The sequence below is a fragment of the Plecotus auritus genome (assembly GCF_963455305.1).
Source record: "Plecotus auritus genome assembly, chromosome: 7".
NCBI classification, from domain to species: domain Eukaryota; kingdom Metazoa; phylum Chordata; class Mammalia; order Chiroptera; family Vespertilionidae; genus Plecotus; species Plecotus auritus.
This window is the reverse complement of record NC_137774.1, coordinates 92,264,485-92,280,176: the sequence shown is the minus strand read 5'-3', so window position 1 is coordinate 92,280,176 and position 15,692 is coordinate 92,264,485. Positions and strand designations below refer to the sequence as shown.

At 55.6% G+C, this 15,692-nt stretch overlaps 1 protein-coding gene and 1 pseudogene across 2 annotated transcripts; both read right to left on the bottom strand.

Moving 5' to 3' along the window:
- Positions 1-1,371: 1,371 nt before the first annotated feature.
- On the bottom strand, positions 1,372-5,147 carry LOC308253618 (uroplakin-3b-like protein 1; the record flags this gene model as incomplete). Its single annotated transcript, XM_080679235.1, has 6 exons — positions 1,372-1,480; positions 2,335-2,455; positions 2,702-2,778; positions 3,303-3,531; positions 3,824-3,976; positions 5,066-5,147. 6 exons carry the CDS (start codon positions 5,145-5,147, stop codon positions 1,372-1,374), a joined length of 771 nt encoding a protein of 256 aa, XP_080535361.1.
- A 5,484-nt stretch (positions 5,148-10,631) lies between these two features.
- LOC308253869 (small nuclear ribonucleoprotein Sm D2-like) lies at positions 10,632-10,960 on the bottom strand (annotated as a pseudogene). The gene has a single exon. The product of its transcript is annotated as a small nuclear ribonucleoprotein Sm D2-like (transcript).
- Positions 10,961-15,692: the final 4,732 nt, after the last annotated feature.

Genomic DNA, 15,692 nt, shown 5'->3' with positions numbered 1-15,692 from the left:
TGCCAGGGCCAACCCACACAAGGCGTAGGTTTGTGGCGTGCAAGACCTTAGGGTCACCTAGTTCAACCTTCGCTTTTAACAGCAAGGGACACTGAGGCCCAGAGAGGGTGAGTGATCTGTCCAGGGTCACCAGCCCCAGGGGTGGGGCTCATGGTAGCTATGGAAAGGCTGTGGAAAGACGAGGACAAGTTGGAAGTCTGTTTGCTTCCTCCCTTGCCTGCCTCTCCCCTCCTGGCTCCCCCAGGGCCAAGTGAGCATTTCCTGCAACAGCAGGAACAGGATGTGTCTGCACTGGCTAATAAACCAATTAGGGCCATGTGCACCTCCCAGAGATAGGCAGCTGCAAAGCCAGCCAGTGCCCTCCTTCCCGATCCCCTGCCCCAGTGGGTGAGGCCCTCCACCTGGCATGGGGTGCCTCCTGATGTTCCCCACCCCACCCTCTAGCTGCCCCCAACCTGCCCACCCAGCAGTCCCCAACTACTTCCAGGCCTTTGCACATGCTGTTGCTCTCGCCTGGGCACCCTTCCCGTGCCCACCTGGGACAGTGCTACCCCTTCTCCAAGGCCACACCTGCTTAGGAAGCCTCCTCCGAGCCTCCGTGCCTGTTTCCCTCCATCACTGTGCGTGGTAATAACCCTCTCTCCTCCTTCACAAGGAGGGTGGAACTTTGCTCGAGTCATCTCCAGCCCTCAGGGCCCACCCGGAGTGGAGCTGATCATGGAAACGCTGGGTGCCTGGATTAGGTTCAGGGCTGGAGTTTGCTGTGGGCTGAGCCCAGGCTTTTCTAGGAGCTGAGTTTCACATGTACTTCTGGTCCCCAGGCCCAGAGCAAGCACAGGGCTGGGTGAAGCTTAGACGCTGCACCTCTTGTACAGGAACTGGAGAAAGGGGAGGTGAAGGGCCCTCAGTCCTCCAGCCAGGAGGCGAGGCAGCAGGAGAGAGGGGCCACAAGGAGGATGCTGGGGTGAGGGGAGTAAGTGTCAAACGTGCAGAGCAGGGGCAGCCCATTCACCTCCTTGGTTTAGACTCACCTCGGCCCAGTGGGCAGTGTGATCATCCCCATTTTATAGATCCCTATCGGGACACTGAGGCTGGAAGAGGGGCTTGCTCTGCCCTAGATGGGTTAGCTGGCCTAGCACCCTGGGCCTCAGCCCTGGCACTATATCGTCCTAAGACCCTCACCCCCGAGGATCTGGGGGCAGCGGGTTGGGAAACATCCAGGTACAAGTATACAATGACACAGATGTACAGGGGAGTGCTAGGGACATTTATTTCTGAGGTCCAGAAGCTGCAGGACTTGCTCCTAGCCTGGGCTCTGCAGCCTGGACCAGGGAGGAGGTTGAGGGATAGATGGGAGCCCCTTGGAGCCACTCAGGAGCCCCCCACAGCTGGATGGCTGAACATGTGGTGGGGGTTATATCTTCTCATGAATGCCAACTCCCCTGGTCCTGAAATGGGGGTGCTCCCACAGGTGTCATAGCTTGGGTGGGGGACAGGGAGGAGAGAAGGAGAGAGAATGATGAACATAGGCCTGAAGTCCCCTGACTATTGCCTAGAGTAAACTAGAGCTTGGAGTTCTAGGCATAGGAGCCCGAGAAACTGAGGCTCCACTGGCCAGGCTGGATTAACCAAAGGAAACCAGACGATTCCTCTACACTTCACAAAGCCAGCTGTCCCCTCCCTGGCCTTTGTCAGCACCCAGTCCCCATGGCCTCCTCTTCCATTCCCCACACCCCAGGATGCCTGTCTCTCCTAATAAAAACCCACCACTGGCTTCCTCTGGCCTTCAGAATATAGCCATTCCCTTGTCTGGCTGCCCACAACCCTCCAGCCCCAGCACTTCCCCCTCTCTCTCCTCCCCAAATCCTACCCAGGGATAGGCTTCCCCTTTCCTCTAGGGCAGTTTGGACACCCCTTCTTCACCAGGCCCCCATCTGAACTCTGAATGAAAAGCTTGAGGCAACGATTAGCGCTTGGCCTAAAAGCAATTCACCTGGGTGACTCCCAACTGGAATCTGCTGCCTACCCCCATGCACAATTCCAGTTATTGCCACCAGGGGGCAGTGGCGCCCACTTGGAAATGGCGAACACCTTGGGCAGGTAGCAGGGAGAGACAAGGGAGGGAGAGGAAGAGGTTCTGGAACCTTGGGGATTCCTTGCTCAATAATTGTTAGCCATGTCTGGCCTTCAGGGAAAGCCACTCCAGCAAGCCTAGCAAGGGGGAGCTGGGCTGGGGGCCTGGGCCGGGGGCTTCTACGAAAGAATCGAGGGAGGGTGAAGGGGATAAAGGCGGTCCAGGTCATGGACCTCATCCCAGGGGCCCTGTCCACTTACCAGGTGTAGATGAGCAGGCCAAGGAGGGCCATGAGGAGGACAGCCAGCAGGACTGACAGGATGGCAATGATGACCACTGTACCCGCGCTCTGGAGCCCTGGGGTAGTCTGGAGTGCCTCAGCTGAAGGGCATGAGGGGACCCCACAGGCAGGCAGGGCAGGCCATGCAGGGAGGAAAGAGATATGATCTGACCTGAGAAGGGGGGCCTGGAACAGCCTCCAGATCAACCACCCCACACCCAGGTTGGGGGAGGGGCACCTGCCGACAGCATAATGGTAATGGTGGCTCTGACCGACAGGGGCTGGCCCACACCCAGTCCACAGGACAGGATCTCCCTAGTGTGTGATCTGCTCATCTGGCCCCATACCTGGCTGCAGACGGGTGTCACGGGACCACTCTGTCTCAGCCACGGGTCCTCTGTCACTCATCACCAGGAACTTCACTCTGAACAGAAGACCCAGCATTGGGGGTGAGGGTCCCTGGATCCTGGACTTTTGGACCCTGGTGCCTATCAGTCTGCCCCCTTGCCTCCCAGGTCCTGGTGGGTGGGGGAGGGGGACTAAGGCTTAAAGCATAGCCTTGGACTCCAAGGACAGCGGTGACGTTTCCCAGCTGTGTGGCCTTGTGTGCATCCCTCACTCTCTCTGGGCCTCAGTGTCCTCACTCGGGAAATGTGTGTGGAGCAGACTAGATCCCCCAGCACTGAACATCAGTGAATCAAGCCCTGAGTGAAGGGAGATGGCTTGAGGGACCAGTCCCTCTCAGGGGCACCCTGCCTGGATGGGGAGACTCCACCTGTGGGATCCAAATTGCCCATAGGGGCAGGGGCTCAAGTCAGGGTCCCTCTGCTCAAGAAAGACAGGAGAATTCACCCAGGCCTCCTCCCATTTGCAGAACTAGGGCAGGGAACCCAGGCACCAGCTGGGAGCTGCCCCAGGCTCAGGTTTGGGCACAGGCAGAGCGCTCACCGGTAGGGACCTGGGCCTGGCAGGGGGTGGTTGCAGCCCCTTGTGGTTGGGGAGCAGCCAGTGTCATTGCCCACACGGAGGACCCGGAGCTGGTTGCCAGGCTGGCTACCCGGATAGAGCGGATAGAGCGCCCGGTTGGCCATCAGCGTGAGGTAGTAGCCCTTCTGGGGGAAGTCGGCAGGGACTGGGGTGTCCTCCACCCTCTGTGGGGCGATGAAGTTCTGGGAGGCTGAGGATGGCATTCAGGTCAGATGGTGGGTAATGATGGCTCTGACAGTAGGGGCTGGCCCACCCCCAGTCCTCAGGAGCCTGCAGGACCCCAGGCCTAGTGTTTGACCTGCTCACCTGGCCCCATATGGCAGGGGGGCCACATGGGCAGGGCTCCAGCACATCCCACCAGGCCAGGCAGCCCCTGGCCACCCCCGGCAGCACCTCCTCCACTCCCTCCACCCCTGCTGCTCCTCCAACGCCCCTGTCCATCTCACAGAGGGAAAGCCAAGGCCCACCCCAGTGGCACCCACCATTGCTGTGGGCCACCACCAGCCAGATGGGGTCAAAGTCGGAGATGTTGAGGTGACTGAACTGGCCTCGCGGCTGCTCCAGCGTGAAGGTGGACTGCGTGAGTGCCCCCGCGAGCGTGGCACTTGAGAGCTGGGGCACATAGTTGATGCGCTCTGGGGCTGGTGGGTCAGAGAAGAGGCTCAGCCAGAAAACCAAGCTCCCACAGCCCAGACTGAGGGGAGGACAGGAGCCAGGAGCCCAGTCTGAGGGAGAGGCACGGCCCCGCCCTGGGGGCCCTAGTCCGAGGGAGACTGAGGGCTTTTCCTGGGAGCTTTGTTTAGGCTTTCGTCAGGAGGGTCCCTGGCAGCTCTGTGCCCACGAGTCCAGCCCTTGCCCTGCCTTGGGAGCCTAGGAGGGGTGGGCTCTGGGAGGTCTGGGAGGCCCATCTGGCCCTGCCCTACCTTGGGTCTCTGTGTGATGGACAGAGTCCAGGGAAGAGAACAAGAGGCCCCTCCTCCCAGCTGCAGGGAGTTCTTCTGGGGAAAGGATCATAGGCTTTTTTAGGGTTACTCAGATTTGAGGGAGCCTGAACCCTCTGGTGCCCAGTGACCTCGAGATCCCTCCAGTTCCACCCACATGGTCCAGATTGCTTTACTTGATGAGAGAAATGAATGGCTGGGGTGCGGCGGGCGGGGGAGGGGGAGTGCGGGGCAGAGAGACAGTGACAGAGGAAATTCCACTCCAAGACCTCAGGCCTGGATGTGGGCCACCAAGAAGGGGGCTATGTCCTGGCTCAGAGCCTAGGACACCCTCTCCTCCCCACCCAGTGCTCTGCCACCACCCATCCCGCCCTCAGGCACCTTTCCCTCTGGAACTTGACCCCTCTTGGCCCCTCACAGCCTCATCTGGGAAAAGCAGGGATGGCTGAGAAGGACAAGAAGCCTGGGTTCCATGCCCGTGTCCAGCCCTGCTGCTAGGGGAGCTCAGAACCCCTAACTCCTCCCTGGGCCCCAAATACCGGATTTGATGAGAAATGGGGTGCGGGCTCAGGGTGCACAGAGATGAAACCCAGAGAGTGAGGAAGCATTGCTCACTCCCCTATCTTGGCGTGGGGGATAGGGTCTACCTTGTGACCTCTTTGGTGGGTTGTCTCTCCTGACCCACCCAACACCCAGTCCCCAGCCGTGAGGCATGGGAGGTGAGGTCTGTCCTGAAGCCTGAGGCACAGTGGGCACCCCTGCCCCACCTCCCCTCTCACTCACCCAGGCCTGTCCCCAGCTGCAGGCAGATCAGCAGCAGCAACAGTGGTATCAGCAGCCCAGACTGTCCCCCATTGAGCCCCATGTCCCGGCCAAGTCCAACTGTTTGTCAGAGGGTCTGTCTGCAGCGTCCGGAGCTCTGAGCTCCTGGTTTGGGCTGGGCTGGGCTGGGGGAGGCTGCTGCTGGCACTTCCTGCTGCCCCTCCCAGGTGCCCCCTCCTCCCAAACAACTGGTTGGACAGGTTTTGGGGCAGAATCTGCTGGCCCCATGGATTTGGCATTGCTAGGAGGGGTCTGAAGAGAACAATCAGTTGCTGCTGCCAAGACAAGCCTGAACACCCTCGCCCCAAATCTAGGAGGGCCAGGGAGGGGCCATGGAGTGAGGAGGCAGCCCCGTGACAGTCCTGCCACACCCTATGAAATCTTCTCATCCAAACAGCCCCCAACCTGGCAGCGAGAGCTCTCCACAGCCCTTCTGTGCAGAAAGGGGTTCCCCCCAGTTTCCTAGATGAAGCATAGAGAGGGGAAGGAGGTGTGTCCAAGATCATCCAGTCAGCCAGGCAGAGCCCGAATTAGAGGATCACACCCAGAGGCAAGCTCACAGGGGGCTCCCTGACATCACCCTCCCTCCTCTCCTCATCCAGAGGACCTGCCCTCTCTCCAACTGTGGCCACTGCCCAGGCAGGACAACACAGATTACTGAATAGGGCCCAGGCGGGTGGGAAGAGCATGGATGGACCCCATCTCACCTGGACAGGAGTGGCCTCCCCACATGGGTTTCCTGCCTCGGGCACCAGCCCCTCTCAGCCGGGTGTCTGCACCTGGCCAGAGATACCCTCCCCAAACTCAATCTCCTTTTAGGAATAGTAAAAATAAAAAATATATTTAACCATTATAAATATTTTCTAGCTATTATAATGCATTTACACTCCTTTAATTCTATTTTTATTGTTTTCAGAGAGAAAGGGAGAGTGGGAAAGAGATAAAAACATCAATGATGAGAATCATTGAGCAGCTGCCTCCTGCATGTCCCCCATTGGGGATTGAGCCCACAACCCAGGCATGTGCCCTGACTGGGAATTGAACCATGACTTCCTGGTTTATAGGTCCATGCTCAACCACTGAGCCAGGTGGGTTGGGCTCCCCTTTCTAATCACTGTAACAGGATATTGTTACATCAAGCGCACCTGTGCCTCCTCTTGCTGAAAGCTCCCTGAAGGCAGAACCTGGCCCTTACTCGGAGGGTGGAGGGCAGCAGAGTGGGGTGGGCTCCCCGTGTCTTGCACGGGACCCTCCGCAGAGCAGGCGTCTCAGCACAATGGCGGTGACACTGCTGGGTTTCAGATGCCATTCGTCCTGCAATCAGCACTGAGAGGGCACGGAGGTGGGACAGGCAGAATTGTAAGCAAATATGTTGGCCTTGGAGAGGGAGCATGACCAGAGCTGCTCTGCCCAGATGCAGAAGAGAGGGAGACACGAGTGGGTCCGACTGGGGCCCAGCCAGTAAGTCCCAGTCAGACCCAGCCTGGAAAGGCTTTCTTTACCTCCCCAGCTTTTTACTATAGAAACTAGAGGCCCAGTGAATGAAATTCATGCACTGGGGGGGGGGGAGGTCCCCTCAGCCTGGCCTGTGCCCTCTGACAGTGCGGGAACCCCGCGATCAATCGCCCCAAAGAGGTATGCCCCGCCCACCCACCCGGGGCTCCTTGATGGATTGCCCCAAAGAGGTAGGCTGAAGCTGTGGGACCCCCCAGGCCTTGCGCACAGACCTTCGAGACCTGCCTCCATGCCACGCACGCAGCATCAAGCCCCCACCCACCCACACGCACCTGCTGCGCATGCAGCCTTCTGGTGATCGCTTGTGGTGTGAGGGTGTGACAACCACATAGGCTTTGATTAATAGGACTAGTGACCCGGTGCACGAAGTTTGTGCACATTAAAAGGGGATTAATTAGAGGAAATAATTTAATATTGCTGTTTGCCCTTTCTCTATAATAGATGTCTAAGAGATGAAAGAAAATTAGTAAAATGTATATGAAAACCTTCCTTCTGTCAGAGTCTGGGGCTCACCATGGGACCCAGAGTCAATTCCCTGCCCACCCATATGCACCTCAAAATTGCATGAGACCCAGACCAGGCCACCCCCCTACCCCCACTGGGCTAGATCCAGACCCAGCCAGTCCCACCCTTGTCAAGCCCTGCTGGGCAGGGGGCGTAGCCTCAGGTCCCCTGGCCCGGCACCAGGATGGGAGGGAGGTGGCCTGAAGTCCCCCAGCCCAGACCAGGGTGGGGGGCACCGCCTGAGGTCCCCCATCAAGCCCCACCAAGCGGGAGAGGCGCAGCCTCAGGTCGCCTGGCCCAGCACCAGGAGGGGGGCACAACCTCAGGTCCCCCATCAAGCCCCGCTGGGTGGGGGCGTGGCCTGAGTTCCCCTGACCCAGCACTGGGGTGCACCTTGAGGTCCCCCGTCAAGCCCCGCTGGGTGGGGAGCATGGCCTGAGGTCCCCTGTCAAGCCTAGCCAGGTAGGGGGGCTCAGCCTCAGGTCCCCTGGCCTGGTGCTGGGGTGGGGGGTGCGGCCTGAAGTCCCCTGTCAAGCCCCACCAAGTGGGGGGTGTGGCCTGAGGTCCTCCGGTCTGGCGCTGAGGCAGGGGGAGCAGCCTGAGGCCCCCTAGCCCAGCACCAGGACAGGAAGTGCACCTTGAGGTCCCCTCTTAAGCCCCGCTGGGTCGGGGGCATGGCCTGAGGTCGCCTGTCAAGCCCAGCCAGGCAGGGGGGCACAGCCTCAGTTCCCCTGGCCCGGTGCTGGGGCAGGGGACGCAGCCTGAGGTCCCCCATCAAGCCCTGCCCGGCGGGCAGTGCAGTCGGAGGTCCCCCGGCCTGGTGCCGGGGTGGGGGGCGTGGCCTGAAGTCCCCTGTCAAGCCCCACCTGGTGGGGGATGCCGCCTGAGGTCCCCTGGCCTGGCGCTGGGGCGGGGGAAGCAGCCTAAAGTCCCCTAGCCCAGCACCAGGACGGGAAGCACACCTTGAGGTCCCCTGTCAAGCCCCGCCGGGCGGGGGGCCCGGCCTGAGGTCCCCTATCAAGCCCTGCCAGGTAGGGGAGGGCTTAGCTTCAGGTCCCTGCTGATTGCTTGTTAAGGCTCCTTATGGGAACTTGGCCTCAGCTGTGGGTGCAGCCATCTTTGTGATGGAGTGATGGTCAATTAGCATATTCCCTCTGTATTAGATAGGATGGCCACATCTCTATAGAATAAAAGTACATAGTACAATGAATGCCTGAATAGATAACCTCTACCCAGATCCAACAATTGTTAACATTTTGCTATATTTGCTCTGGATCCCTCCCTCCCAGGCAGACAGATTTACTAACATATATATATATATATATATATATATATATATATATATATATATATATATATATATACTGTGTTACTCTCTATACATCTGTAGGAGGCAGTTAGACAGGCGTGAGCAGAGTAGGAACCATAAGCCAGGTTCGGAAGGTCACCAGGGAGAAAGCCCAGGTGACCTTTCCTCCCCTAGCATTTTGCTGGTCCTGCGGTTGGGACCCTCCCCAGACCTTTCCTCCCTCAGCATGTCGGCATGTCGCTAGTCATGGGGTAGACTCCCTTAGAGCAGGAACAGCCTCCATTGTCCCTTGCGTGGCCAGGCCCTTAAGCATTAAGCCCTCAGGACAATGAGGTTCTGACCCCCATCTAAAGATTTTGGAAGCAGAGCCTGGGGTCTGTTGACCACAGAGACAGAGTTTTGGTCAAACTAGAGATAACATCTAGGCCTCTGGTGTTTCAGCTTCAGGCCCAGAAAAGCAGCAAAACCTGGGCTGACATCAGGACCAGCTGCAATGACTAATGACCCCGTGCACTGGTGCCGGCCAATCAGTGGAGACCATGACCCTGAGGAGACTCCTGGAGAGATGATGAATAGTCTATAACCGCGACTCGCGAGCCACATGCGGCTCTTTGGCCCCTTGTGTGTGGCTCTTCCACAAGATACCACGGCCTGGGCGAGTCTATTTTGAAGAAGTGGTGTTAGAAGAAGTTTAAGTTTAAAAAATTTGGCTCTCAAAAGAAATTTCAATAGTTGTACTGTTGATATTTGGCTCTGTTGACTAATGAGTTTGCTGACCACTGGTCTATTGTGATCCTCCCCTGAGACCTCCAGATAAGAACCCTCAAGATAAAGGACTCAACCCCCAACCCCCTCCTTTCCCCTGGTGTGTTTTCTTTGCCTTTCTTTCTCCTAAGTTCCAAGAGCCCTTCTTTGCCTCTGTAACTTGCTTCCGGAGCTCACACAGCCCAGCTCTCACTTCATGGCTCACTCCTGCCTCTGTGGCTTTCTTTTCTTTTTTTAAATATGTTTTTATTGATTTCAGAGAAAGGAAGGCAGAGGGAGAGACAGAAACATCAATGATGAGAGAGAATCATTGATTGGCTGCCTCCTGCACGCCCCCAACTGGGAACTGAGCTGGTAACCAGAGCATGTGCCCTTGGCTGGAATTGAACCCAGGACCTTTCAGTCTGCAGGCCGACGCTCTGTCCATTGAGCAAACCAGCTAGGGCAAAGGTCAATCTTACCTTAACAGAGCCTATTGTCTTTTTGCATCTACAATATCAATATTGTTGGTGAAAGGGTGAATCGAGGTACAGGGCTCTACTTTAGTAGGGGCTAATAAGAGAAAGCCCATTCTGCTAGCCTAAGCCTTGCACAAACATGCTCCCCTTAAGTGGTTATTTTACAGAAATTCCTGAAGTCCATAACCCCTGCACAGCCCCCGGAGAAAGGACGTCTGGCACCAGCAGAAGGACAAAGGGCAACTACAGTCCTTATACGTGTGTCAAGCCGAAGCCCCATCTGAAGCTCTCTCTGAGTGCATGAAAAGCCTGCTCCCTCCCCAATTTGGCTCTTTCTCCAGTCAGACCACCTGCACCCAGGTGACAGGAATAAATATCATTTTGATTACACTGAGCCTTGAGTCCGTTCTGTGTGACCCCGGCCCAACCCCGAACCTTTCCGTTGGAATTTCAAAGTAATTTTCATTTTTCCAGACCCCTCAAAGCACAGGCACCGCTCTTCAGAGACCACAAATCCTCTCATTGTTACTGAGTTAATTGTTGACTGTTAACTATCCTGCACCCACCTGAGTAAAAGAAGTACTTGTCTAGCATTTTACTTTTCATCCAATCCCAGAGGCTTCTCCACTTTTTCTCCCGCCTCCCTAATCTATTACCAATGGAGTTCGTGTAACCCACTAGTGTCTCCTCTTTTGATTGTAATGTATAAAACAAGGTGAAAAACTACCATTCTCCGGGGCATTATCTTAATTTGTTGAGATTCTGCTTCCCGGAAATTGTCGACAGTTTGGCTCAAATAAACTCACAAAAATTCTTTACAGGGTTGAATGTTTCTTACGTTAACATTACATGTAGTATGTATGCTTATATAATAGTTTTTGTTTTTTTAGAAAAAACACAGGATTTTATTGTTCTCATGTCAAAGGCAGGTCTTTGCAGGACGGGGGAGTGGGTTTTGACAGCAGGGAGCAAGCCCCTACTTGCCAGCGATGAGCGGGTTCCGCGGGACCACAGTGACCGAATCCCCCACAGGAACATCTTGGAGATATAGCAGTCCTTGTTAACTGGCTTGCACTTCTTCTTGCCCTTGCCACGCTTGGGGACCTGGTCCACATCTTCGTCACATTCCCCGGCACATGTTGCAGTGCCTGTCAAAAGCCTTCACCCGGCCAGGAGCTTCTTGTTGTGACAGTTGATGAGCACCTGGGTGCTGTTTTTGACTGACTGCGTGAGCACAGAGAGTGGGCCCGTGTGAAACTCTTCCTCCTCCTGCTTCTGCAGCTCCTCCGGGGTCATCTCACTCTTGGGCTTGTCCTCCGCATTGCGTCGGCCTCTGAAGAGCTATAATCAATTTTTATATTAATTTTTTTTTAAATCCTCAACCTCAGAGTGAGGATATTTTTTCCATTGATTTTTAGAGAGTGGAAGGGAGGGGGAGCAGGAAGGAGAGAGAGAGAGAGGAACGTCGATGTGACGTGAGAGAGACACATCAATTGGTTGCCAAGGATTGAACCTGCAACGGAGATATGTGCCCTTGATGAGAAATTGAACCTGTGATCCTTTGGTCCTCGGGCTGACGATCTAACCGCTGAGAAAACCAGCCAGAGCTATAGTACATATTCTTATATAATAATATTAATATATATTCCCTGCTGTATCCTCTCTTCCTGCTCCCGATGTGCCCAGCCCAGTGAGTCCCTGTGTGCAGGGAGTGGACCCAAGATGCCCAAAGAGGCCAAGGTGGTGGGAAGCATGCCAACCCCTGGGAATATAGTCTAGTTCTAAGGACCTTCCTTGCTGTGTAACTTTAGGGTGACTCATGGACAGGGTGGGGCTTCCACTCACCCCCTCACATAGAGCAGCCAGCAAAAGGCTCCCAAAGGCCCAGACTTTTGACAGCCAGCATACCCTGTCCTCAGGAGGTGCACAGGGAGGCATGGCAGGGCTCTTCCTCACCCTTCCCCAGCAGAGAGAAGCCTCAGATCTATGGCCTCGGACTTTGGGTAGAGAGGGGAACTGCAGGTGACCCAGTTCCTTCCTCCTCCACTAGCTTGGCCTTGGGGCCACTCACCAGACCCTGACAGAGACCCAATATCAAGGGGGAAAGACCTCACAGTTCATCAACCCTGCCCTGGGCCTGACTCTTTCTCCTGCCTTGTGGTCTGGCCCCTTGGCACTTTATCCACTGATTCCTCTAGCAGGTCATTATAGAGCCCCTGTTCTGTGCCAGGCTCTGGGGTACCTCTGGGAAAATAAACCAAGTCTGACATCCTGGTGGGGAGGGACAGGAAGTAAATAAACAAATACATGTATAACAGAAAGTCTGGGAGTGATACAGCTGCGAGCAAACAAAAGCTAGGAGGTTAGAGTTATATAAGAGGAGGCTATTTTAGGCAGGGAGATCATGGAACCCTCACAAGGTGACAGAGAAACATAACGTGGATGAACCAGAAGAGGGCGAACCATGAGACCCCTTGAGAGAGTACTCTACTGGCAGAGGGATCATCAGGTGCAAAGGCCTAGGGGTCAGTTGTCTATTGCTGTGTAACAGATGCCTCTAAAGCTTGGAGGATTTAAACAGCGGCCATATGATCATATAACAATTCTGTAGGAGGACTGGGCTCAGCTGGGTGGTTCTTCTGCTCTGTATGGCATCAGCTGGAGTCACTCATGTGGCTATGGCCAGCAGGGAGCTCAGCTTCATTCACATATCTTGAGGGACTGGAACAACTAACCGCTGGTTAGGACTCTCCTCTGTCTTCTCCCCTCCCCTTTATCTTCCCTCTCCCTCACCTCTCTCTCCCTTCCTCTTTTTCTCTTCATGAGGTTGCTCATTATTCGGTGATCCAGTCTAAGTTTCTTTACATGGCAGTAAGAACCTCAAGAGGGCAAACATGGAAACTGGCAGGCCTCTCAAGGGCTAGGCCTGAACAGTGTACACAGTGCAGCCAGCCCCATTCTAGGACCAGAGCAAGCCAGAGGCCAGCCCAGCTTCAAAGGCGGTGGGGGGCGGGGGGGCGGGGAGGGATGTCACTTAGAGGGAAGTGCAACATCCACGCAGGGATGGTGGAAATGCCAGTATCATCCTTGGAACAATCCATCATGGGCCCGAATGGGGAGCATCTCAGTGGTGGTGGATTTGCTGGGATCGATGTGGCTAGAGGGTTAATTAGGGAATGAGAGAAGGGGTAGGAGAATGGCCCGTGAGGTCAAGGGGCAGCACAAGTGGCGTGGACTCATGCAAGTTTCTGTCAGTACTTTGGCTTTGACCCTGAGAGAGACAAGAGGCAGTGTGGGGTTACAGTGGAGAAGGATGTGGCCAGGATCCCTTGGGCTGCTGTAGAGAGAACAGATTTGGGCTGGAGGTGTATCATCTCCTGGCTGCTTTAACAAAGAACCACAAACAGAGTGGCTTTAAAAAAAGAAATTTATTCTCTCACAATTCTGGAGGCCACAAGTCCAAAGCCCAGGTGGCCTGGGGCTGCTGCTCCTGAGGGCTATGGGGAAGAATCTCCCTTTCCTCTTCTTCTCTTCCGGTGGTTGAGGCCATCCTTAGGGCTCCTTGGCATCCCCTAATCTCTGGCTCCATCTTCACATACTGTTTTCCTTTCTGTGTGTCTCTTTGTGGTCAAATTTCCCTCTCCTTTAAAAAAAATTTTTTTTTTTAATTGATTTCCGAAAGCAAAGGGGAGAGAGAGAGACAAATAGAAACATCAATGATGAGAATCATTGATTGGCTGCCTCTTGCACACCCTCTACTGGGGATCAAGCTCGAAACCCAGGCATGTGCCCTTGACCGGAACTACTGAACCCGGGACCCTTCAAGTCCGCAGGCCGACCCTCTATCCACTGAGCCAAACCAGCTAGGGCAAATTTCCCTCTTCTTACAGGGACACCATTCACATTGGCTTCTGGATAGACATGGATTTTGAGGGGACACTATTCAACCCAATACAGGGGGCAAGTGAGGAGACTACTATAGTGGTCCAGGGGAGACAACGTGGTGGCAGCAAGGAGCCGCTCAAGTTCATTTTCCATCCCACGCTGCGCAGGAGGCCCCCTGAGAGGGCTTTGTGCCTCAGTTTTCCTGAAGCTCAGAAGTCTGTGCACTGCAGTCCAGGTGGCTGGGGCCCCAGTGCTGGACGCTACCTGCAGTGGTCCTGTCTGGGGGCAGACGGTGGAACCCGCTCTTACCAGGCACCCTCAAGCACCGCCGTGCTCACCCTGCAAGAAGCTGGGGGTGTTCATGGGAGACCCTGTCCCCCGAGGCCTGACTCAGGCCACCTCCCTACTCTGCTCATCTCTCCCTGCCGCTCACTCCGCTCACTCCACCGAAGGCCTTCCTAAAACCCATCTGCCCCACCTCACTGGGACACCTCTGCATCACTCAACTCCTCCGCTGGTATTCAGGGCCTTCCACGCCTTGCCCCAGGCCGTGTCTCCCCGCTTTTGATGTCCCCAGCTCCACACCTCCCTCTTCCCGGCCACCTGAGCCCCTCGACACACCTATTGTGCTCACACACCACCTCCTTCAGGAAGTCCCCTATGTGCCCCTACCCCATGTTTGATGCCTCCCCCAACCCTAACCCTAATCCTAATTTTAACCCTAACCCTAAACCTGTCTTGTTGCCCCATCACAGGTCCCCTCCCCCTGTACTGTACTTTCTGTGCCCAGTTTTATCTGCACCCCAGCTGTGGCCAGCAGAGGACCCCCCATGGAAGAGGGGCCCATAGATGTCTGATGATCTGAGCCCACTCAGCTTCCCACCCTTCCTGCCCATCCCCCACCCTTAGCCCCCATGTCCATCCCATCTGCCCTGGGAACTCCCACTGCCCTGGTCCCACGGAGTTAGGGCTCAGACAAGGACAGGGTTTTCATGAATTACTCCTGAGGGCTTTGGGCCTCCTCCACAAGGAGCAGGGAGGGGTCTGGAGGTGGGGCGGGAGAGGCCCTGATGACTAATGGGACATTCTTCTCTGTCCCTTAGAGGGAGAAGTCAAAAAGAAGAATGGTTGTCAAGGGCAACACATTCTTTCCCGTGGCTGCGGATAACTCTGGCCTGCGTCACCCACCCACAGGGAGTGGGGTTTCGGGGAGCTGGGACTGGAGTGTCTGGGCCGAAAGAGCCTTGAGATCTTCCCTCACTCTACAGAGGGAAAGCTGAGGCCGGGAGGTGGGCAGGGCTCACAGCAAATGAGGCATAAAGGGGGAACCCTGGGCTCCTGTTTCAGTCCTGAGGCCGTCTCCAGGGGCCAAGGACATCCAGGCTGCGGCCCGTGTGAGGCAGCAGAGGTGGGCCAGGATGGCTGCAGTGGCTTCTGTTGTCTCTAGCTGTAGGGGAGAGAGAGAGAGCAGCCCAAAAAGCTGGGCCAAGCATCCAGTGTGAGCAGGGTCAGGGCCAGAGAGCAGACAGGCTCCAGCCTATACTTGTCCAAGTCCATTCTGAAGACCTTAACCTGCCAAGGCCCTTTCTTACCTCCGAGCCTCTGTACAAGCTGTTCCTGCTGCCTGCAAAGCCCCGGCCCTCTGCTTGCCTGTGGGCTCTCAGTCAAACATCTCACCGCTGACCACCTGCTCTGTGCATGCCACCCTCATTACCACTCATGCCCATGACACAATGGCGGGTGGATTGCTCTGATTGGGCTGCCATAGCAAACTGCCACAGACCGGCGGCTTATACAACAGAAACTTATTTCTCATAGTTCTGGAGGCTGGAAGTCCAAGTTCAAGGTGTCGGCAGGGTTGGTTTCTCCTGAGGCCTCTCTCTTTGGCTTGTAGACAGCTATCTTCTTGCCAGCTCTTTGCATGGCCTCTGTGCTTGGCCCCTGGTGTCTCTGTATCCTAATCCCTTCTTGTAAGAGATTGGGTTATTGTATTAGGGCCCACCCTAAAGGTCTAAATTTACTGACTTACCTTTTTAAAGGCCCTATCTCAAATAGTCACATTCTGAGAGGGGATCACGGCTTCAACATATGAATTTTGAAGAACATGATTTGGTCTATAACAGTGGGTGTACCTTCCTAGTGTGTGGGACAC